Source organism: Lissotriton helveticus, chromosome 3_2 (genome assembly GCF_964261635.1).
Source record: "Lissotriton helveticus chromosome 3_2, aLisHel1.1, whole genome shotgun sequence".
NCBI lineage: Eukaryota > Metazoa > Chordata > Amphibia > Caudata > Salamandridae > Lissotriton > Lissotriton helveticus.
In genome coordinates, this window is record NC_136062.1 from 1,454,135 (window position 1) to 1,479,419 (window position 25,285).

The 25,285-nt window shown below is 47.7% G+C and overlaps 1 protein-coding gene across 1 annotated transcript in view; it reads left to right on the forward strand.

Moving 5' to 3' along the window:
- The window catches only part of SAXO2 (stabilizer of axonemal microtubules 2), a 175,739-nt gene that overhangs the window by 91,762 nt on the left and 58,692 nt on the right, over nt 1-25,285 (forward strand). The window contains exons 2-3 of the mRNA XM_078684727.1: nt 2,884-3,063; nt 12,406-12,608. Of these exons, the coding sequence (XP_078540853.1) occupies nt 2,884-3,063; nt 12,406-12,608 (383 nt within the window). The remainder of the gene's footprint in view (nt 1-2,883; nt 3,064-12,405; nt 12,609-25,285) is intronic.

Sequence of the window (25,285 nt, forward strand, 5' to 3'; positions counted from 1 at the left end):
AGCAAGGGTCTCCAAGGAAAGCCTGCGTTCTGTTAGTGAAATTTCATTATTAAGAACTTATTCAGCTCTCGTTTAGAAGGCAATCTAGAGTTCCTGGATTTAATTTGCGGCAACTCATTCTTAGCAGAATAAATAACTTTCAATAAAAATGTAAACAGCTCCCTTCTGCTATACAAAATCGCTAATAAAAATAAGATGGCTATTACAATATAATAAACATATACAGTAGAAGGTAAAAGGAAGAACATGAATCTATACAAACCACAATAATAAAATATTCCTCAGGACTAATATGAAAACTTATGTTGTTAACAAATATTTTTCCAACTAGCACATCTTCTGAGCATTCAAGCACATCAGAACGCTAAAGTGCATAAATCGAAAATTAAAATACGTTTTTGATACACCAACGATATCGTTCTTCCGCTAATAAGTTTTTTTAATCGCTATGGAAAGCAAGTCCGGGAATATCCGAATAATCAGACACACCTGGGACCTATAACTAACACAAGCTAGTACTGAGTGGATTTTAGGACTTACAATACCTACACTAAAGTCCCTTCTAGCATCTGGAACTCTCGGGTACTATTTTCTATTGCGCTGCTCTCAATCAAGGAATGTGGCTCCGCTTCTACTGGGGCTGTAACCCCGACCTCTCAGCTCAGGCAAATCTGTGCAACTTAAAATGAAAGTTGCCCTCACCCGTTGGATTCCAAATACAGAGCGCGTCCCTTGCTAGATCGGCAGGTTTAGAGGGGGGGCCCGGCCTCGTCCGGTCTCCAACGGGCTCAGACGGGCCTGCCCTTGGCCCGGGCTTCGCCCGCGCGCATCCCATGCTGCGGGAGCCTGCGGCCGCTTAAGAGCGGTGTCCGGTGCTCTTGGGGCGTGCTGGAGCGCTGGCGCCTCCAGGCGCGAGGGCTGCTGGGGGCTGTAGTCTCCCCCAGGCTTCGCAAAGTGCTCCGGGCAGTTTTAGGGCAGTGGCAGTGGCCCCAGTCAGGAGTGGTAATGTGCGGCGTGCAGAAGTTCCAAGAGGCTCCCTCCCCACAGGAGTCTGCGGCCGCTTAAGAGCGGTGTCCGACGCTCAAGGGGTGTGCTGGCATGCTGGTGCGTTGGTGCTTCCAGGCGAGAGGGCTGCGGGGGACTGAAGTCTTCCCCCAGGCTTCGCAAAGTGTTCTGGGCAGTTTTAGGGCAGTGTCAGTGGCCCCAGTCAGGAGTGGTAAAGTGCGGCGTGCAGAAGTTCCAAGAGGCTCCCGCCCCACGGGAGTCTGCGGCTGCTTAAGAGCTGTGTCCGGTACTCAAGGGGTGTGCTGGCATGCTAGTGCGCTGGCGCTTCCAGGTGCGAGGGCTGCTGGGGACTGTAGTCTCCCCCCAGGCTTTGCAAAGTGCTCCGGGCAGTTTTAGGGCAGTGGCCCCAGTCAGGAGTGGTAAAGTGCTGCGTGCAGAAGTTCCAAGAGGCTCCCGCCCCGCGGGACCCCACGGCCACTTAAGAGCTGTGTCCGGTACTCAAGGGGTGTGCTGGCATGCTAGTGCGCTGGCGCTTCCAGGCGCGCGGGCTGCTGGGGACTGTAGTCTCTCCCCAGGCTTCGTAAAGTGTTCCGAGCAGTTTTAGGGCGGTGACAGTGGCCCCAGTCAGAAGTGGTAAAGTGAGGCGTGCAGAAGTTCCAAGAGTCTCACCAATGGGTAAAGCATCTGACCTTAGTAGAAATATAAATTGTCTGATATTACGTTCTAAAGTCAAACATAAATAAGGTTACATCCTACGTAAAATCGTGTAATTAGCAAACATGTAAACTATTATTGGCAGTGAGAACAATCTGCTTTAATACTCGTTAGGGGAATCACTCTTTTTAAAGTCAGGGCCTGATTTAGGTGTAGGACATAATAGGATTTATATTTTGGCTGACGAGATTTCCGTCACTATTGTGATGGAGTAACCAGTCTACCGAGGTATGAATCAGGCCCGTAATATGTAGTGGCTGTTACACCATCTTACTTAATAATGTACATTTTAAATTATGAGAAAAAAACATTGTGTGAATTTCCTTCTCAAAATAATTCGTATTAACTGTTGTGGATAAACCCACCTCTTGAACTCACCTGAATAAAATAGAATGGTCAGCATTATCAATAGGTGTTGCCCTTCTAATTATGTAGAAATCCAACGGGTGAGAAGCGTCTCACCAATTTTGGCAACTATTGGTAAAAGTGCAATAATACCAGTAGTAAAGAAGGACATTTGGATAGAAGTCATCACAGGGCTGCAATAGATTTCATGTGCCAACCAGACAGAGGACACCAGGAGAACCGAGATAAGTTAACTATATGCCCTCTTTACATCCATTCTTTCTGTTTTCAAGCAGATAATAATGGATGAGTCCACTTGTTCTATAGTTCCTAAGTTGTTTTTCACTGTTCCTTTAATTTCTCAAAAATGAAGTACAGGGTAATTTCTTTCTATCTCACTGTGAATAGGCCAAAGGCTGGCTCTCGCTCTGAAGCAAACGACAATAAGGAAACAACAGTTACATTCCTAGGTAAACTGGACAAGCCCGGGAGGTTTTGGTGTGTGGTAACACATTCTCATGGTAATTGTGGTAGGCTACCTGTTTTTGCAGAAAAAAATTAAAGGTTACATTTTTTGGGGGGGGGGGGGGGGGAATAATCTATCATTTAACAAGCAAAATAAATCTAACAGTATCTTCTCTAAAGGTATGCAGTGTTGAAACGGTATGCAATTTTAAAGTCAATGACACAAATAATTGGCAGATCCATTTGTTATTGTAAAAAGTAAAAGTAAATTACGTTTAAAGGAATGATGCAATTGACTCAGAAATAATAATGTTTCTTTAATAGTTTACCAATCTTTTGGTTTATTCCCCACAGGCGCCATCACTGTCCTCATAATCCGACCAAGATCTTTGAGAAAAATGGACAGTCATGCCGCTTAAGTGAATATGTGGAAAAGTATCCCTTATATGGAAACATCCAGCCTACACAGAGCCTCAAACCAAAGCAGGAATACCAAAGGAACCAAGGGAAAATGGAAGGAATAACAACATTTAAGTAAATACGGCATGTTCAGTGGAATAAAAGCTACAGAGTATGCGTTTGTTCTGTGTGAATGAATGTTAATTTGTATATACATAAGTCTTTGGTCATCCGTCCTTTCTCTGAGAGAGTCCACTGCGTAAAGGGTACTGGACTTTGGACGTTGCCTTGACTCGTCTACCGGTTTGTGTCCCCGTCACCCTTCCCCTCCTTTTCCCATGCTGTGTCTCTCACCCTCCCCTCCTCTTTCCCGCCTTCATTATCTGTCTACTTCCCCCACTCCAACCCCCCTCTCACCTTGCCTGCTGTTCCCCTTTCGTATTTGTGCTTATTGTTTATCCCTACCTCACAAGTAACTATGTTGCCATGCTCTAAGAACGGTGTAACCTTTGTAACGATGTAACCTGTTACTATGATCTGATGCTCATGTAAAGCGCTCTGATACCTCCGGGTCTAGCTAGCGCTATATAAAACCTTTAAAATAAAATAAATAAATAAATAAAATAAATATACCTCAGATACCACCTCTGATGTCTTATAACAAGAGAAACGGGAATGTTTTCCTAACTTGCCTCCAAATGTGTAATGATGAGACAAAACTAGTGTCACACAGGCTATGGGTGAGTGGTGCTGCACTCCCGAGGCACTATAGACATGTGAGTGAGAGAAGGGCAGTCAATAAAAATGAAACATGATTTACTTAATTTAAAAAAAAACGTGTGTTTGTTGTATGTTTTAAAAGTGTATGGACTCCACCAACACCATAATATAATATGCAGAGGAATGAATGAGTAGGACATCTATGGCAGGTCTAACTCTTAAAGACATTTTACAGGATGTCGGTGTGTGAACTATTTAGCTAGTCCAATGAAGAAGGTTTGCGTTATTAGAGAAAATAAATAAATGTATTCTCTGGCTCTCTTACATCCCCGTAGATGTGGCAATGTTTCCTTAAAACATGAAACATATGTCCCTCTATGTACGTAGCGCCGACACTGATTTGGGGGTGCATCTATAATGAACCCCCATTCAAAAACCCAGTCATTAGTTGAACCGACGGACTCATTTACAGTCTGGCATGCTGCCAGGGTGGCCATGCTGCCAGGGTGGCAATGATAGTGAGGGTTACCTCAGTAGCCACATTTAGAGCTATCAGGCATGAATGACAGTAGTAAATAAACAGTTGTATATTTCCAACTACACCAAGGTGAAACTCACTACTTTTTGCTATTTATCATTTAGGAGTGTCGTCACTCCCTCAAATGAGGAAATGGAACCACCTAAGATTGTATTTACTAGAAGTAACTTTACAACTGTAATGTACGTTCTACCTGACTGGAAAGAAACAGAGAACTTTAATAAAGCTTATTATTTTTAAAACAAAAAAAATAAAATATTTCACTATTATATACATCCAAATTAATTTAAGATAATTATTCTTATCTTAGAAGTAATACAAAAATTGCAACTCCTCAAATTAAGTGTGTATTAAATAGAAAAATAATGTAAATATATTACATTATAAATAATAATTTCGGCCAACAATTTAAAAAAAGTGCTCATCCTTACTAACATTTTTATTTAATATTTAGTAAACTTAGTTAAACATTGTATACTTGATTTAAGAACGTTTTACATTTCAAAACGAAGTTTGAAAGGTTATTGCACTTATTTCCATACATTTTATTAAATTAAAGAATACAATTATATATATTTATTTATTATTTTATTTTTGACATTTATAGAGAGCGAACAATTACCCGCAGGCGTCTCGGCGCTAAACAATACGCATGACTTCAGATCAGTATTAGCAAAAGCTCCTAAGGATTTAATGAAGGTTATTGGTCAAATAGCCATGTCTTAAAGATGTTTGCGGAAATGGAGAAGTGAGGGGCTCATCCTAATGTTTTGAGGCAGAGTGTTCCACAATTTGGGTGCAGCCACCAAAAAGCGGCGGTCACCCCAGGAAACTGTTTTGGATCGTGGGATCACTAACTGGTTTAGGGTGGTGGAACGAAGCTGTCTGCAAGGTGTATAGGGTTTCAGTTGGTCCTTCAGAAAGTGAGGTCCTTGATTGTTGAGTGCCTAATAAACTATACTTAGTGATTTAAACTTAATTCTGTTCCGGATCGTCAGCCAGTGGTATTCCTTAATGGTTTCGGATATGGCCTCGAATTTGGGCGTTCCGGAAAGCAGACGTGCTGCGGCGTTCTGTATTGCCTGTAACTTCATCGTGACCCTAACCTCGGCATTAAGGAATAGGCCGTTGCCTGTTCCTTATAATGTTTAATCACACACATGTAAATATAATTTTAAATGATAAACTAATTACATTAATGTAACTTTAGTTCCTATAGAGTGTTAGTTTAATTCCTGCCTCTATGGCTTTCTATGAGACATGTTGCAGTACCAGTGGTTTACCCCAGGGTTGAGCTGAAGTACATTTACACCTATTTTGGCACCTTTAGGGTTGCAGGAACTTCAGAAGTGTATTCTGTGATTTGCAATTGTCTTATTGTTTTACAGCTCTGTGTTTTGTATTAGCATGTCTCTCCCAAACCCCTCCCTATATTTCTGTAAAACTATCAAATGTATTATTAAGTATCCCCCATTTTGCTGGCCCTTCCTTAATCCCTCACAAACTGACTAAAAAATTGTGTACATATGTGTTCGGATATCTCGGCACATGTGTAGGAGTTCTCAGCACAAAAAATATAGGAAAGGTAGAGATCTTCGTCTGTAGTTCTGTGAATTGCATTTTGTAGTACTCTTTTGTGTACTACAAAATGGAGTTGGTGAATCTAGCTTGCCTACTTCCATGACGTATATTTCCCCCCTGGAACTTCTCCTACTTTTATTGTGGGCAGTGTTTTGGTGGGCGGGGGGACAAAGTAAAAGTTGTGCAATACCAAGGTGTCAGTGGCGGCTCCTTGAGGGAGTGCGGCAGGGTGGTGAGGCAGGGCGGGGAGGGGCAGGGTGGGGGTAGTAAACTCAGGCATACGGCCAAACAGAGTTCAGTAAATAAATAAACAAACAAACACATAAATAAATAAATGCATAAATAGATAGATAAAACTAATTACATTGCGCGTGCTGCAATGCCATTGGCGTGCAGTGCGCACAACGTAATACGTTTTATTTATTTATTTACTTAACTCGTTTGGCCGTATGCCGGAGTTTAATACCCCCCGCCCTGACCCTCCCCCGCCCCACTACCTCGCAGCACTCCCTCGAGGAGGCGCCACTGCATGGTGTCATTGTGAACTTTGCATACGTGTTGAATATGAGGGGGTTTCATTTGCAAGACATTAATATTACCCACACACAGGGAAATTTCTCCTTCCACCGAGGCTACATTAAAGCATTATCTGTTGGAGGCTACCATTGTTTCATTGATGGTCTAAGACACTCCTGTAATTTGGCATGTCCTCTATTCAGTAAGTGGGCGAATGAGAAATGTGACATTTTGGTAGATGTACCCCAACCTTCCACCTCCTTCCACAAATGTATGTTAACTCGCTTTTCGAGCTCTAGACAACAGCCTCTTTTCCTCAAAATTTGATTTGAGCTCTTAAGAATTACTGCTTCCAAACAGAGTGGCATATGGAGCTCGTGACTAGTGAGCACATGCCGACTCCATCTTCCAGTCTGCCTCTTGAATGTTAGGAGTAAATTAACACAAATAATCTAAGTTCACATATCAGAGGTAATGGAAATTTGCCTAGCCCCTGGTGCTGGTAAGTTTAAATTCTATTAAGGACTCGGAGGCGAGGATTATTCCTTTCTTCCTTCACTCTTTATTTTTTTACAGCAGCAAGAAACAACCACAAAAAACTACATTTCCCATGAACAGTTGGGAAAAAAAGACAGTCTCAGCATAGTCTTTCGTTAGTCTCCGCACTCCTGCTGGCCCCATCATGCCCCACTGCAGCTTCCTCTTCCTCTTTCTTCGCGCGAAGCATCTGATCCAGTATTCTCATGCATCCGGTTTGGCACCGTCATTCCCTGCAAAAACCGCAGTGTCAGAAACAGAACTACAGCCAGCACTAGAATATCGCATAGAGACAACAGTGCAAAACATCTACAGCCGAAACCAAGCATAAGAAATGCATGAAAGAGTTACTTACATCCAGTACGGGGAGGGTCCACTTCTTGGAAGTCATTGGGAGGGATAATCCTCGCCTCCGAGTCCTTAATAGAATTGAAACTTACCAGCACCAGGGGTTAGGCAAATTTTCATTCTATAGCAGGACCGGAGGCTTCGGTTTATGTCAGTTCAAAGCTTGTCGACAACTAACCATGCCACATCCAGAACTGGTTTGAAATAAAATCGCTTAAAAGTGGAATCTGAGGACCAATCGGTCGCTCACATCAGATCCTCCAAATCGAGCCCCAAGGTCACATGCTTTAGAGGCCATCGACCCTCTCGTTGAATGAGCACCAAATTGCTTAGTATCAATCCCCACCTCCTGCATCACACAACGCACCCACCGAGCGATAGTTGGGGATGAAACAGCCTTGTACGGTTTACGTAGGGCAATGAGAAGTTGTCTTTCGCCCGGAAGGCGGGTATCATCAGTCATATCCTCATACGCACGGAGGCACTGTACCACACACAGTTTAAGGGAATCTGGAAAAGCCGGGTGTGAGATAACCCTCGTGTTGGACTTAGTCCGTCTACTCACCGTGAAGGACACCCCCTCTGGGGGGAAAACTCTGGCCGTGATGTCTAATTCTCATACATCTGAGACTCACCTGCAAGAAACAAGGCACAACAGCATTGCTAATTTAGCCGTGAGTTCTTTTCGAGATAGAAATCTATTCGGCTGCCAAGACAGAAACAAGTTCAGAACCCTGTTCATATCCCAAAGGACAGAGTAGCGTGGTTCCGGAGGCAACGAGAGGTGGATCCCCCGCAGAAGCCTACACACCAAAGGGTGCTCCCCAACCGGGGAACCCTGCACCAGCGCATGACCAGACGATATTGCGGTTCGAAAGGTGTTGATTGACCGATAGGCTAGGCCATCCTCTGCCAAGCCGGCTAGAATATTGAGCACATGGACTACATCCATCGCACACACCAACGGCACCATCTATGCCAGGCTGACCGATACCTCTTGGTCGTGCCCTCAGCCCATGCCCTGGAGAGCAGGTCCTCAGCCTTTCCCGAAAGGACTGGGAGCGTCCAGCGACGCCGGAGATCCTCCATGCCATCAGACGCAGCGAACCCTCTTGGGCTAACCGGTGGGGAACCTTGTCCGGATTGAGCAGAATGTAAGGATAATGGGGGAGTAGGATTGGAAAATCCCAAGAAAGTTCCAGTAGAACCGGAAACCAAACTTGAGATCTCCACCATGGCGTGATCAGCACCACCTCCATCAACTGGCGGCGCAGCAGCGTCGACACCCGCATTATCATTGAATAAGGAGTAAATGCATACCCGTGATCGCCCGACCAATCCTGCAGGAACGCATACGTCGCCTCCGTGAACGGATCGGGCGCCAACTGGAGAAACTCGGGAGCTGATGGTCTAGGCGCGACGCAAACAGATCCACCGTGAAGGGGCCCCACTTCTCCGCCAACAAGGAGAACACCTGAGGATCCAGCTTCCACACGCTGGCATCAAGGAGGTGCCGGGAGGGTCAATCGGCCACCTCGTTCTGCTGACCCGGCAAATATTCTGCAGTGACCGACACCTGATGATCCAGGCAAAAGTGCCAGAAATCCTGTGCGAGATCCGCTAGCATCTTGGATCTGGTACCCCCCAGATGGTTGATGTACCTGACCGCCGAAACGATGTCCATCCGGAGGAGGACACACGACTGCACTCTGTCCTTCTTCCAGCACTGGACCGCAAAGGACCCTGCTAGCAACTCCAAGCAGTTGATGTGTAACGACTGCTTGAGTGTGGACCAGGCGCCACCTGTGGAAAAATCCCCGCACCTGGCCCCCCAGCCGGCACAACTGGCGTCCGATTGGATAATGTCGTCCGGTGCTGATCCAAATATTGCATGGCCATTCCAAGCCTCCATGTGCGTCAGCCACCACTGCATTTCGTCCCTCACCTCCTCCGACAACGGAATCAGTTGAGAGTATGTCAGGCCCTTCCTGAGATGGTAAGGTTTCAGACGCTGCATGGCCCGATAATGAAGAGGTCCCGGGAAGATAGCCTGAATGGACGAGGATAGAAGACCTATCAACCGGGCCAATTGGCGGAGAGATATCTGCTGTTTCGGCAGAGTTTGCCGTAGCTCTTGCCTGATCTTCGCCATTTTCCTGGTTGGAAGACTTAGTGTCGAAGCCACCGAGTCTATGTTGAACCCCAAAAAGGTGGCACACGGGACGGGAACTAAAAGGGACTTCTTCTCGTTGATGACAAAACCCAGTCCCTGAAGGAGATCGACCGCCACCTGTAGCTGGGATGAAATCCGCTCTGGACACTGGTCCATGAACAACATGTCATCCAGGTAAACGATCATTCGCATGCCCTGAGCACGCAAAGCCTCCACCGCCAGGCAAAGTATCTTTGTGAAGCACCACGGCTCCGAGTAGAGCCCGAAAGGAAGCGTGGTGAACTCGTAAACTCGACCATCCCACCTGAACTGGAGGAAACGCCAATGAGGGAGAAAAACCGGTACTGTGAGATAAACGTCTTTTAAGTCGAGCCTGACCATCCAATCGGATGGGCGCAACACGTCCCTCAGGAGGTGGATCCCCTCCATCTTGAATTAACGGTACACCAGCCACTTGTTGAATTCCTTCAAGTTGATGACTGGGCACCGGCCTCCGTCGACCTTGTCGACTAAAAAGAGATTGCTGAGGAAACCCTCTGGATGCTCGCAAGCGCAACAAATCGCCCCTTTTTGGAGGAGGGCAGAAACCTCTTCGCGCACCAACTCTGCATCGCGCTGCGAGAAAACAATGGGGCGGGGGCGATGTAGCTGACACGGACGGTCATGGAACTCCGGCTGGAAACCCTGAACCGTCAGCAGCACTCAAGCTCCACTTGTAAGGGAAACCCATGCCGGATAAAATAGCGCCAAGCTCCCCCCTACCCGCAAACTCACTGAGGGCAGCACACTCACCTCTCCCAGCACCTTGTTGCTGGCCTCTCTGGCCTCCATGGCCACGGAACCGTTGTCCCCTCTTGGGATAGAAGTTGTTAAAGAGGGCGTTGTCCTGAAACTGACCGTGGCCAGAGCCTTGCCCCCGTTCGGAGCTGTTGCCACGGCCAAACAAGCGGCCCCTGCCACGTCCGGCCCTCTCAAAAACACGAGGGGCAAAAACTTTTTTGATGTTAGATTGTGCCCTATCTAAGGAAGTGAAAGTGGCCACGAATGTGCCTAATTCCTTAATGAATGGGTCCCTAAACAGGCCCCCCTGTGCCACAGAACCAGCCTCTGAAGAGGCGAGGTCACCTAGTGTAGGATCGATCTTAATGAGGAGTGACCTCCTCCTCTCCGTTGAGAGGGCACAGTTCGCATTGCCAAGAAAAACTATGGCCCGCTGGGCCCAGTTGGGCAGGACCTCCGGGGTAATAAGATCCCCCCAGACCTTGGCCTCCTCGGCCATGTCCAGAATTTTTGTCATAGGCCCCACTGCGTCCAACAGCTTGTCCTGGCATGTACGCCAGGACCTATCTATACCCTTCCGAGGGTCCTCACAAATTTCGCCAGAAACGTGGCCATCTGCGGGTCGATGTCTGGGGTCATGGCCACCTTACCCTCCAAGGAGGGACGAGGACACTCTGCTCGCAGGCTACCTTCTCCCTGGGCACCCAGTCCGAAGACCGAGGGTGGACAATATCGCCGGGTCCAGCATGTCCGAAGGACCTGCCGAGGATGAAGCCTGGGACGGCAGCCACGATCGAGAGGAGCAAGCCTCTTCATCCGTGTCTGGGAAATCCTCATCGTCCTGTGGCTCTGGTGACACAGTCCGAGGGGTCGGTGGGGGAACCTCCGCCGGGGGTACGGGGGCGGGCGGGAGTCCCTCATGCACCAAAAATGCGCTCTTAACCCTCGCAAAAGCCGCAGTGCTCACCCCCTCAGTGCAAGGCTTCTTCGTGGGAGGGGGGGAAGGGGAAGGCGCGGGGCCCGGGGCCGGGGCCGGCACGGGAATAAGGGCCGCCAACTTGGTGTACGCCTCATCCAACCTAGCCGTAAGGCGCTGTTCTAAGGGAACCATAGCCTGATCCACTGCCCTATAGATCGATGGTAGAAGTCGTCATCCCTAGCAGCGTAATTCAGAGGGTCCTCCTCTGCATACTGGTCCTGCTCACCCTGCATCTTGAGGTAAATTAGGCTCTGCAGGAGTTAGAGCTGCGGCACAAGCGACTACCTATGGACCCTCACGGGCACCAAATTTAAGCTGGGAGGGAGCCCAGGCGGTTATGGGGGCACACAGGCACACAATTCAAGGGGCTAGCTCTGGGGACGCTGCAGCCCATTCAGTCACTGGGCACCACTTGGCACACAAGTGTCCCACAGCACTAGACCAGTGCTGATTATGACCCCGCAGGGTGTTCGAGAAGCCAACTACAGACCCACCAGGGCGTTCAATAAGCAAGAAACACAGAAAAATTGCGACCCCACAGGATGTCAGGCCGGGTGGCAGGGGGCAAGCCGAGCTGTCTGTGCCAACCCGCGCAAAACCGCTTTTAAAAAGCGCTCCACACTCGCGCCAGGCACAGAGAGGAGTGGGCGCCCCCTAGCGGTGGGAGGACTCCACCGCACCTCACTGGGGTCGAAAATCGCGCGAGGAGCGCAAAACATGTCCCGCGATTGCCAGGGGGAATCTGAAAACACAAAGCAGACAGCGCTCCAAAAATAACCACAAACACTGTCACCACAAGCCCCAAAACCCAGGAGAAACAGAAAAAGCCACTTAACTTGCTGCTGAGCAGCGAAGAAAGAGGAAGAGGAAGCTGCAGTGGGGCATGATGGGAGCCAGCAGGAGTGCGGAGACTAACGAAGGACTATGCAGAGACTGTCTTTTTTCCCAACTGTTCATGGGAAATGTAGTTGTTTGTGGTTGTTTCTTGCTGCTGTAAAAAATAAAGAGCGAAGGAAGAAGGGCATAATCCGAAGCCTCCGGTCCTGCCATAGAATCAGGTTTTTGCCTAGATTTGGTGCAATTACATTAGGTTGTGATCATTTCAGAGGCTGGATTGTTCATTGACACTTGAGCACTGTTTGTACAGCGTGGTGGTAAAATTAGCACAATTTCCTGTGAGTAATAAAAGTTCATTTACTTTAATATTACCTTCAGCACTGTATGCAGTAAAGTCATATAGCAAATGTAATGTACTGATATACCAACTTTCATTGTGAAACTTTGCATATTTTCACCCTATTTTAGGTCAGATTACATGCCATATGATACAGTAAATCGTCCTGTTCGTGTGCATGAAGTCTACCAACCAAAACCTGGTCATATTGATCTTGGAACTACCTACAAGCAAGATTATAATCCTTATGAAGTATCGCCAATGGTCCCAGTAAGGCCTGTGGAAAGAAGGCAAACTCATGGAGGAAAAGTAGACACAACACCTACATATAAAGGTAACGTGAACCACGTTTACAATCACAAGAAACATTCAGAAATAGGAAATCTAGATCTCCAGATTTTAAAAGGTTCCCAAAGTGAACTTTCTTTTTGAAGTACTTTACAGAAAGGATTCAGCTGGTTTAAAAATAGTTAACATATAGACTAAATAAAATGGGCATGCAATAGACCAATATGTGATCTCAATAACTGTAGGTTACAATTTGACCATACTCTTCACACCCAGTGCAGATCATTTAAAATATCACAATCTAATATTGTTATGTATTTCTAAGGTAATCTGTAGTATGGTTTAGGGCCTCCTTTTGCGTGCATGTTATGTTAGCATGGCTTATTAGAAGTTTAAACGCCATTTTACCTTTTGCTGCTTTTGCACACGACACTGCATTGCTGTTTTTGCAAGTTAGCCTTCACGAAGGTCTATACATGAGAAAAGGTTTGGTTTTTGACATCTCTAGACATACATCGTGCCCCTAGTCTGTACAGTGAGTGCTGAGCCGTCAAGGTTATCATAACATGTTAGCCTGTTTATCGGCATGTCCGTGTAACACACTCTAGACACAACATTTTGGCAGCTGCGAGCCAAGCAAGATTCTGGCACATTTATCATAGCACACTTGCCATATTTTCAGACACTTGGAATATTCCAGGGATGCAGAGAGCCTTGCTGATCCAGATGTAATTTACACCTACTGAGCGGAAAGGTAATGGGGTCCCCCGAAACAAGCCCAAGAGACCTTCTTTAGTTTATAATACATAGTTCCTATATAGGGAGGGTGTTGAAACTAGGTGCTTTATCACCTGTTTGCATTATCATTGTAATATGATTTCTCCTTTTGTATGTTATGGAATTGTAACCATGCTGACCATATTATTCTTAATCATATGTTAGATCACGTCATTAAAATAAATATTTTAACCTTACCGTGCCTCTTTTTTACTCCTGTTGTGGACTGGTATGAGAGTATAACAAAAGAGTGTTCTCACTTCCCACCATTCCTGAGATGGTCCTAAGTCGCATGTTCTAGGTTGTCTAATCATTGGTTACTTTGCTATAGGACGAAGAGCTAATGTGACACTGATTGCTAGCTGGTTGGGAGTTTCTGGTACACCACAATTCACTAATGTCCTAGGTCTCTGTGCACATTTCTGTGTATGAGCAGAAATCCTTGCAACAACTCTATAGTCCTATATCAGCAGAAATGTTTCCTTTACCGGATGGAAAATAGGCAACAATTGTGTGACTCCTGTCCATATTCAGACACCCTTAAATAAGAAGTATTGAAACCATGATGCATCCAGACAGATTAGTGGGAACATCCCTCTTCACCTATAAAATGTGGAAATGATGTTAACCACTCAAAGGCTGGTGATAATAAGTACATTATTAGAAAGCACACCGGTGAAAGATTTATCTCAGGCAGCCGCTGCAGGTAAGAGCGGTGGGGCGGTAGGTCAGGTGAAGGCAGAGGGGGGATTTCGAGAGACGAACAAGAGGGAAAATTAATGATTTATTTAATTTTCCCTCGTGGTCAACTCTCGAAATCCCCCCCACCTTGCCCTACCGCCCGACGGCTCTTACCTGCAGCGGCCGCGGCTGTTGTCAGGATGAGAGGTTCCACTCTGTCAATTGCTTCTTGTGTGACAAATGATGCCTCAAAATAAATGAAAATATAAAAGTTGCTTCCACATTTTAAATGGAACAAAGGAACCAGATTCAAAGAGCTATTGGTTGAGCAAGACACTGCTTCTTCTGTTTAAAGCTGGTAGTGATCCTGAACTGTACCTGAACCTTGAGATGCTGTACATCTCTAGCCTCAGTTCTTTAGTATACATATGATTTTTTTGTAACCCAGTTTTAATGTGTATCATACGTTATCACAATTGAAATAATGTGAAAAGTTATGCGTAAGCACGAAAACATAATTTTGGACCACGCTGCATTTGAGCTGCATCCTTACTGCCAGTACTTCAGATTCCCCTTCTTGTCTATAAGGAATTATAATGCTGAACAGGCCCTTTAAGAATACTCACATAAATGAATACCTAAGCAAAGGATTCTCCATATGACTTATACCATTTTGGTTACAAAGACTTAGGGACATACAGCCTGATTCATGAAGCGAAATAGCGCCCGCAATGGCTGCGAAAAAGCAATTGCGGGTGCAAAACACGGAAACCGCATTCAAGTACCAAATAGCGAATTCGCAAAAAAATAATAGCGATTTAAATAGCGATTACGCTATAATAGTCGCAGACTCTGGGTAGTCGAGCATTAGCGATACGGAAATAGCGACCAACCACGGAATCTGCGAAATGAATAGCGAAACGCAATATTGTCTCAATCGGCATTCATGAAATAAATACATTAGCGAAAAAGCGCTAATTCGCACGTTTGCGCGGCGCAATTTAAGGACAACTCAAAGCAGGTGGTAACCATAAAAGCCATGATTAAGTAAAATTTGAAAAACTGTTGGCCAATCACCAACAGGTCCAGGCCTGACCAATCACACATAAGGACATTCAGCAGCAGCATTAGGCGTTCCACAATGCCTGGGATGTACATGGTGGTGAGGCGGCGAAGGCTACAGCGAGCAGCACGGAGGAGACGCATGAGGCAGGCAAGGATTTACCGGCAGCGGGTCACCTTGCTGGGCCAAACCAGAGAACAGATTTATGCTAAATACAGGCTGAATGGGGAAATGATCACCTGGCTGATACAAGAACTCGACCCCATCATGCAGCACCCAACAAGGCGAAACAATTCTGTGCCTACACATGTGCAGGTATTGTGCAGCCTGCACCTCCTGGCCTCCGGCAGTTTCCAGGGCATAGTAGCCGCTGCTGGGGGGATATCCCAGCCCACCATGTCACGCTGCCTCCACACTTTTGTTGACGCCATGCTCAGCCAGCTCCACCGGCACATCACATTTCCCACGAGCCAACAGGAATTGGACCTGACAAAACTACAATTTTATAATGTCGCCCATTTTCCCCATGTCCTCGGCTGCATAGACTGTACCCACGTCGCCATCTGCCCACCAGCTGCCACGGAGTATATGTACCGCAACAGGAAGTCCTACCACTCCCTCAACATACAGATGGTCTGCAATGCCAAGACCATCATCACTGACATTGTGGCCCAGTACCCAGGGAGTACCCATGACTCCTTTATCTTCAGGCACAGCGGACTCCACACACGACTGATCAGGGGAGAGTTTGGGGAAGGACAACTACTTGGTAAGTACACTTTGTCGACAATGTCACATTGCTATGAAGTAACTGCGCTGCACAGGCAATCAACATCTGCTCCTCTCATTCAGGTGACAGTGGCTACGCCCTACGGGAATACCTCCTGACCCCTTACCTCAACCCTGCCACACCTCAGCAACGGCGCTACAATGTTGCGCACATCCGGACAAGGAACTGTATAGAAAGGACATTTGGCCTGCTCAAGAGCAGGTTCCGTATACTGCACAAGACAGGTGGGGCCATGTATTACAGTCCTGCAGCGTGCTGCCGCATTGTGGCTGTCTGTGCAATGCTTCATAACATTGCAACCAAGCGCCGGATACCTGTTGACATCTCAGGCAGTGAATCTGAGGGGGACGACCGGCCACCAGCACATGCGCACCATGCACGCGGGGAGAACCCAGCTGAAGGCCACAGACGTCGCAACCACATCACAGCTAACAATTTCTAGCCCACCCCCCTCCCCCACCCCACATATCACAATTGCATGCAAAATGTAATGATTACACAAGGCTAATGTGTGCAGTAAAATAAATGTATTTGTTTCATTCACAAGAAAAAGGTTATGGTTTCAACTATTTACAAATTACAGTATTCCTGCATACTGCATGTGAAGGTTCATGGCAGGCTTAGCGTCAGCCTGCACCAGTGTCCCTCACACAGTGTCATTGGCGCCTCCGGCGCGTAATGCCCAGGCGCCGTTGAGGCTCATCCTCATCCTGGGCAGCTGTACCAGGCGTAGCCCTGGTGCTGCGCCTAGGTGGCGGGACCTGCGTGGCAGAGTGGCTGCTCACGCTGGAGGCACCCTCACTAGCATCGTCTCCCCCTACAATGGCCGGTAGCACAGGTGTATGAAGTGCCGTCACGGCGGTGGTCAGGTGCTCCAGCACCCTAGTGATGTCCTCGCAGCACTGGACCAGTTGGTGCTGCTGGGTGAGGGAGCGCCGCGACAGCTGGGTGGTGGCATTTGCTGCCACATAATTTGACCTACTATAGGCCGACAGCCGGCTCATCAGCTGGTGGTGGCGCCTGCTTGCAACACTGCGGTGTTTGAAGAGCGCAGCAGTGTTCTCCTCCATGGCCGTCGTCATGCGGTCCATGGCCGCCGTCATGCGGTCCATCCGCTCTCCAACTCCCGCCACATTGCGGCCAATTTTATGCAGCTGGAGCTGGATGGCTCCTTGCTGCTGCGACTGGCCCTGGTGGATTCGGAGCATGCGCCGCTCCACGCTCATGCAGGCATGGAGATGCCCATTGCCCCTCCTGCTGTTCGGCCGCTGTGTTGCGGATGTGGCTGGCCCAGATCTGGTTGCACGAGCTGCAGGTGGTGTAGCAGCTGGTGTTGCTGGTGCGGCAGGAACTGTAGGCACATTGGTGGGGTGCCTGGCTCTGGCAGCCGGTTGGCCGGCAGATGTAGGAGCACGTACGGTGGGGGGCCTGGCCTTGGCAGCCGGTTGGCCGGAAGATGTAGGAGCAGGTACGGTGGGGGGCCTGGCTGCTGGTGTTGGTGCAGCGGCAGATGCAGGAGCAGGTACGGTGGGGGGCCTGGCTGCTGGTGTTGGTGCAGCGGCAGGGGCTGGTGGCTGGGTTTCGGGTACTGATTCCTCCTCCTGGGCCTCCTCATCAATCTGCAGCCTCTCGCTGTCACTGCTATCATCGCCACCTGTGAGGGTAAGTGGATACTCATTAGGTGCATGTGACTGTCAGACGTGCAGATGTTACATGCATGCTGGGTGTCATTCCCTGGATGGCTGTGGATTTGCGCACTTTGGAACCTTTCTGGCCGCATTGTGGTACTACTACATTGTGGACATACTACATCTCCCACAATGCTTCAGGGCATTTCCTGATGCACAACATAGGCATGACTAAGGGCCAATGAGTGAGCCTATTTGGTCAGGGACGGTCATAGGGGACAGGGTCGCAGTCGCATGCCACTTACCTTGGGTGTCTTGGGTGGGGCGGGAGGAGTCCAGAGGGGTCACGCCAACACACGCCTCCCTCTCCAAGGTGTTCTCAACCTGGTCCTCCAGGGGTGTGTTGGGTGGGACAGTCGGTCCGCCACCTCCAGTGCCCGATGCCTCACCAAGGCGCTCCGCCACCCTCTCCTTGGCACGCCCTCGGAGGTCGTACCAGCGCTTCTTCAGCTCCTCCAACGACCTGTCCGCCACGCCCACCGAGTTTACGCTGGAGGCTATCCCCAGCCAGATCCTCCGCTTGTCCTGCTCTGGGACCTTTCTGGAGTTGGTACCAAACAGCCTGTCGTGGTTGGCCACCACCCCTTCAATCAGGTTCTCCAGCTCCTGCTCGGAGAACTTGAGCTTGCGCTTTCGTCCAGCGCTGTTGCTGGGGCCAGGGACAGGTTCCTCGGACATGGCGGTCGCTATTTCTGCCGTTTCTGGAGTCGCTAACGGTGCTTTAGCGTCTGCTTTCCGTCGTGCACACTCGAAGGATAGCGTCACTGTGGTGTTTGGGGGTGGGAACTGGCTGCTTCCTGGTTGTGATGTCATCACGGTGCTCGGAATGCGTCTTCCCGTTTTCCCGATCGCACGGGATTGCGACTCGCATTCCCGATCGCACGGGATTGCGAGTCGCAATCCCGTGCGATCGGGATTGCGAGTCGCAATCCCGATCGCAGGTAGCCGGGAATAGCGATTTTTCTGCGTTTTTTGTAGGTCGCTAACGCCTTTAGCGCCCGCGTGCGAGTCGCTATTTTTTCCCCGAAAAGTACATGAATGCCGTTTTGCGTTTCCTCAATAGCGAGTCGCTATTAATCGCTATTAGGGACACGCAAAACGGCCCGTACATGAATCAGGCTGATAGTCTCAAGGATCTATCACCGAGTTATCGGCACTTTATCGCAGCCAAAGTCATGATAAATTTATCGTCCCATTCACAAGCTGGTGCTAACAGTCCATATCACCAGTTTACCTGTGATAGCAGCTGCAAAAAACATTGCCAAAGATGACCCCGGCAACTCACGCTAATGATATGCAGAGTAGGCGTTCCTTTGCAAAAAGCTGCTACAACACCATGTCACAACATTCTCAACGACTAGCCAGATCTGGGATAAGATCACAAAACAGGAAATAAGGTGCGTTAGCAGCATGAATTTAACACCTGCTCTTACCTGGTGTAAAGTCGGACTACAACCTGTACTAGAAAGGGGAGCCCAGCCCAGAGCCACACCTGAAGGGCAACAGATGCCATAGAGTCACTGATCATGCAGCTCTGAGCCCCAACAGGTCCACAACACCCACCACCACCAACCCCAGGACCCCCCCAGACCTCCTCCTACCCCCGGACAACAACAGAGGCAGCGCAAACAAAGACAGCGGACCATCAGAAAATGCACCAATCTCACAGACCCAACACCAGAGAATGACACCTCAGACAAAGCTGCTGGCCTGCTGCACTTGTTGGCCTCTGGTACCTTACAACCAACAACCGCCAGAGTCAGAGGAGTCTCGCAGCCAGCCCTATCCAAGTTCCTCACACCTGTCCTGGATGCCATCATCAGCTTGGTCAAGATTCAAAAGTGAAGGTTATGCTGTTCCTCAGCAGCTTGGGACCACACTACCTGCACTTCCCCCACACTGCGCAGGAACAGCTGGAGACCAAGCAAGGCGTCTACGCCACAGCTGGCTTCCCGACAGTGTTGGGGCAATTGACTGCACACATGTCCTACTTGTGCCCCCTGACAACACTGTACACAATTACCGCAACAGAAAGCACATGCATTCTATCAATGTGCAGGCAACAGTGGACTATCGGGGAATCTGCACCAACGTCATCGCCAACTACCCAGGCAGAGTGCATGATTCCTACAGCTACCGATTTGATTTTGATTTGATTTGATTTGATTTATCCATTTGTAGAGCGCGCGATTGCCCGTGGGCGTCTTGGCGCTAGGTAAATCCTTACATCCCTTGAACGATGTCTAAAGTTATAAAGAGAAAGGCCATGTTTTTACTTCTTTTCTAAAGGATTCTAAAGATGGGCAGTTTTTTATGGCGAGAGGTAGCTGATTCCAGGTGCGTGCTGCGTGTACAAGGAAGCTTCTACCGCCCCAGTTTGCTCGTCTAAATCTGGGAACGGTAATTAGTTTCAATTGGCCGGATCTCAGAGGTCTCGTTGGTTCATATTGTTTCAGATGATGTCTCAAGAATTGCGATCCCTTTCCCTGAAATGCCTTGTAGGTCAGGCAGAGTGTTTTAAATTTCACCCTCTTTGCAATTGGGAGCCAATGCAAAGTCTTTAGTTTGTGGCTGATCGGCTCAAATTTGGGTATGCCTAGAACCAGTCTGGCTGCTGCATTTTGCAGACGTTGTAATTTGTCTATGATTTTTGTCCTCACTCCGGCATATAAACTGTTTCCGTAATCCAGTCTCGCCAAGGCCAATGCTGTTACTACTGTTTTACGTGAATCCTGTGGTAGATATGGAAGTAATTTTTTTTATCATTTTTAGGATATACCAGAGTGTTGATGACAACTTACTGGCTTGGGCTTCAAATGATAGACTCATGTCAAGAGTGAAGCCCAAATTCTTCACTTTTTCTGATGATCCTGGGCATCTACCTAAGTCCTTGGGCCACCAGGTGGGGGACCAGATGTTTGTGTCACCCCCTAGTATCATCACTTCACTCTTATCTCCGTTGAGCTTTAGGCAGTTTCTTTCCATCCATTGACTGACCTGTGTCATACAACGTTGGAATTTTTCCGCTGTTTCATTTACATCCTTGCTGATGGTCACTACAATTTGAGTGTCGTCAGCGTAGGATATTGGGGTAAATCCACAGTTTCTTATTATTTCAGCCAGAGGGGCCACGTAAAGGTTAAAAAGGGTAGGACTCAGCGAGGATCCCTGCGGGACCCCGCATGGTAGATTAAAAGATTTGGATTTTGCTCCCCCTACTTCTACTGAAAAAGTTCTGTTGGCTAGATAGGATTCAATGAGGGTGCCTGCCGAGTCATGTATTTCTGCTGTTTTGAGGCGATTTAGAAGAATCTCATGACTGACCGTATCGAAGGCCGCCGATAGGTCGAGTAGTATCAGTCCATCATCAATCAGCCCTACTGTTGCGGGGATTCTGCTCAGTCACAGAACTGTGCACAGAGACTCAGGACCTCAGTGAATTAGGGTGTACCAAAAACTCAGCTTAGTACCCAACATCCCCTACCAGACTAGCATCAGTGTCTCATTAGCTTTTCGTCCTATAGCAAAGTCACCAAAGATTAGACAACCCAGAACATGCAACTTAGGATAACTCAGGTTGAGGAAAAGTCAGCCCATATCGCACCTGATGCCCAGGCTGCTGGCGCAGGACGCCTCTTAGTTCCCATCTTGAACAATTACCAAATAAAGAGACGGGCGCTGGAAGCAGGAAGACAAGAATAGAGTTTTATTTCTCATGAGGAGAGCCTATCATTTCGGACACTCGCATAGTGTCTTCAGGAGGTGCTCTAAAAGTTTCTCTGAGGCTTCGCCTTTTATACACAGGTTTATGGCACACAGACATTCTTCACTACAATCAAGACATTGTGAAGTATGAAGATATTCCAACACGTGGCTACAGTAGGGGTCCTGATCCTCCATACAAATAGGAGGGGGCTGTCACGCAGCTGAGTGTTCTGCTGATTCCTTTGGAATGTGTGCGCCTGATCGAATCTCAGGGGGTGGGGCGGTCATGATCAATAGTAGCCCCCTTTGAAGAGGGGCGAGTGCATACAGTAGTGGGCAATGAACTGTATCCTCAGGCTGAGGGATGACCAGCGGTCCGTGCAGACAATCAGGCTCAGAGGAAGGGGTCATAAAAGGAGGGGTATTCATGGAAGAAAGGGAGGTGTTGGTCAGGCGCGGGGTGTGATTCCCAGAGACAGAGTCATGTGGAAGGGGAGGTCATGACTTGTGCATGTGAGAGCGGGGGCAGCCAGGGTGCATGGGGGATGCTTGCAGGGTCAGGGAAGGGGCTGATGGTCGATCGCAAACAGAGAGACCATGGTACCTAAAATGGCTGTTGCATATATATGTGCATGGGTCTATGCTGGCGGGATAACACAGTCAGTGTTTTGCAATATCCATTCTGCTTACGACAAGAGGTACAGCGAACACAAATGAACGCCGCTTATGTACACATACATTGCTAATTTCAACAGTCGCCGCTTTTTTACATAAGCAAGTTCAACTCTATATAGTCGATACGATAGGCAGAATGCAATACATGTTAATTTACACTGGTTGGGTTCTTCATACAAGTCTAGAGATCGGCATAATACTTATTCGGAGTCAATCAAGAAAAGAGGTTCCGAAACATTATAGAATCAAGTTCAGACTTTCTCTCCGGTGACATCAACATATAGTAAGAGTATTCTGATACCTTCGGGTCTTATCAGTGCTATAAGAAACTTTTGGAAAACTAGATACGTGGGTGACCGATGAAACATTTGAGGAAGCAATAAAAAATGGCTGAGGGAGGAGTTCAAGTTGATACAAGCAATTTGGTCAAGGGGGTGAGTAGAAAGTTCAGGAAGGGGGTTTTCGTCACAATGTCTTTTTAACGGAGTCCGTCTTCTTTTGTTGGCGCTGTTGAGCACCGGCGGTGGAGCTATAGGTCCAGCTCGGATTCATCCTTACACGTTGCAGGGTGCGATCAGTCCTCTGCTGTTAGATCACAGTCCTGTTTCTTAACTCATGTTCTTAGGGGTGCCTCATGCTGGGCACCTGCGTGTCTTTCTTTTTCTGTGGCAAAACCTCATTCCATAGTCAAAAGTTTATGCGAAAAGGGTGATGTTGTTGAATAATCAAGGGAAGAGAGGGCGGAGTGGGATCAGATCTTTGAGCACATCAAGGGACCAAAAGGAGCAAAGGATAACGAGCAGGCAGGCCCATCGGTCGGGCTCAAAAAGGACGGGGACTTCAGGCACGAGTGGGGCAGCAAATCGAGGGCTTCAAGGCAGCCCTTTATTCCTTAATCTGCCGAGTTTGAGAGTGGTGCCTCGTCCCGCGTCTCGTTGCTCGGTGGCTCCACCTTTGGTCGCGGTCACACGTGCTTCATGATCTGTGGCCAGGCTGTGCGTCACGTCCAGCTCCTCTCCTCCGGTGATCGTATCTTTGAATGGGTACAAAATAAGTTTTAGAAAAACTGGCAGGAGAAGACATTTATACATCTCAATTCCGTCCCCAATCCTATGTAGGTGGGGGATAAGTTCATCGGTCACAGTCAGAAGTCATCACTTATGGAGTATGTAGGAGGGCATTACCATTGAATTCATAAACCTGTTTGGCGTTCATTCGTGACGTAGGTGGAGAGAAATTGGACCTTTTATACACAGTGTATTATATCAAACTCAAAATCGAGTCCTTATGTAGAGACTCGCCCTTCCCTTTAACCCAAGTATCGACAATCTTACATTTCCCTTCGGGGTCGGCTAACTCTTGTAAGCAGGGGCGTTATCGTCATGAAGAAGGGGGAGGGGGCAGATGTAAAACATGCTTTTCTTGGGGAGTGGCCGTTAATCAAGGTCATCAATTTCGCTTTCGAGGGTAGATGACATGAAGCTGGGGTTAATCGGGGGAAACGGGGACGCTTTGGACAGGGAGCTGGGGTCGATCGGGAGAAGTGGGGTACTCTGGACATCCGCACTTAAGTGCAGAGGAGCGAAGTAATCTGTGCATTGGGAATTGCATTTTTAGCGAACCGAAAAACAGAGGGCCATTGACGTTATAGTCCCCCCATAAAAGGCCAGATTAGGGGACATCCGTCATCTTACCTGTCCTTTTCTTCATTACCAACTCGGGTTCTATCGTTTTGCAGAGAAGGAGAGGTAGTAATATGGCGAGTCACAATCGTTTTAGTTCATGTCAATTTTTCCAAACACCTTTGTGTTCGAGGAGACCCAATTAGGTGTTGTGCCGGGGGGCACAACGTTACCATACAAGGAAAGAGGGAACAGGGGGACTTTAGAGAGTGAGAGAGAGAGAGAGAAAGAGAGGGAGAGAGAGAGAGAGCGAGAGAGAGAGAGAGAGAGAGAGAGAGAGAGAGAGAGAGAGAGAGAGAGAGGGAGAGAGAGAGAGAGAGAGACCGCACTCTAAATGGTCCATTCGGTACACGTATGACATGGAGAGAGAAAGAGAGAGAGAGAGAGAGAGAGAGAGAGAGAGAGAGAGAGAGAGAGAGACGTGTACAATAATGGATCATTCAGTGCGCGCACAACACAGAACAACAGGGGTTAAGTAATACGGAGACACAGGCAGAGGGATGACGTAGATCCATGCATCACGTATACACAAACTCAGACGGGGAAGGCAGTACATGTATTATGTACAAAAATCCAAGACAAAACATAGAACAGTTATTGGCCAAAATTATCTTTTCCTGTATGCTGTGCATCCTTAGCATCCTAAGCTCTTTTTACCCTTTTTTTCTCTTTTATTCGTCGGCTGCCTTTTTACTGGTGGCTTTGATTGTACACATTTACGCCTTTGGCAATTGGTCATGAACTAACCTGGTCGGGCTAATGCTCACGGTGGTATTTTCGAGTCATTTTAGTAAATGTGTTTCCAGGCTGAGACAACAGTTGGTGTCGATTGGAGAATAATGGGGCAGCTCTGAGTTTCTGGTTCATGAGGGTGTGGAAAGTATGTAGTAATTTCTAAACACTGACAACATTCCTAGTCCTCCAAACGGAGGGTACTAGAGTTTAAACCTCACCTCAGAATATTCTTTTAAACTTTTCCCTATTTAGTTAAGTGTAGAATGCTTAATCATGAGTGCACATTATTTTTGGTTGTATTATTCGGGGTGCGTAGGCACCATAATCGAACGCCTTTTTCCCATCTCCTCGTCCGCTAGATCACCATTTTCTTTTTCGTATTTTTAATCGATGTTCCAAAGTGACCTGCAGAAAGAGGGAAAAAGAAGGGGGGGTGGGGGCAGCATTTAAAAACACATCAGCGCGCATAAACCCGAAAAGGCTTTTACTTACTACATACTCGGTCTATCTCCACGGAACGCAGTCCTTGCCAACTCGGCATTTAAGCCCAGATGGACCTTTTAGTGTGGGAGAGATGATTATCGGAAGCCGGTGGGTAGCATAGGTCACCCAAGTGTGGTATTATGGACCGTATGTAGGGAGGCCAGGTGGCACTCCTTCGGGGCGACTTAGGGGCATTTTAGCACAGTTTTCCTGATACAGGTAGCATACAAAGTATAGGCTGAATTCCAGGGTCTTTTAGCGGTTGCTTTAGGCTGTACAAAAATGTGCAAAGTACATACAACAAAATCCTGGATCATTCATATTTGCAATATTTCTGCGTATTATACTTTTTAACCCTTAACTAATCGAGCTGAGCCATTTCACCTGTATTTTAGTTATATCGGAAACAGTGATAATTTATTCGAAACGTACCAATTTACACGT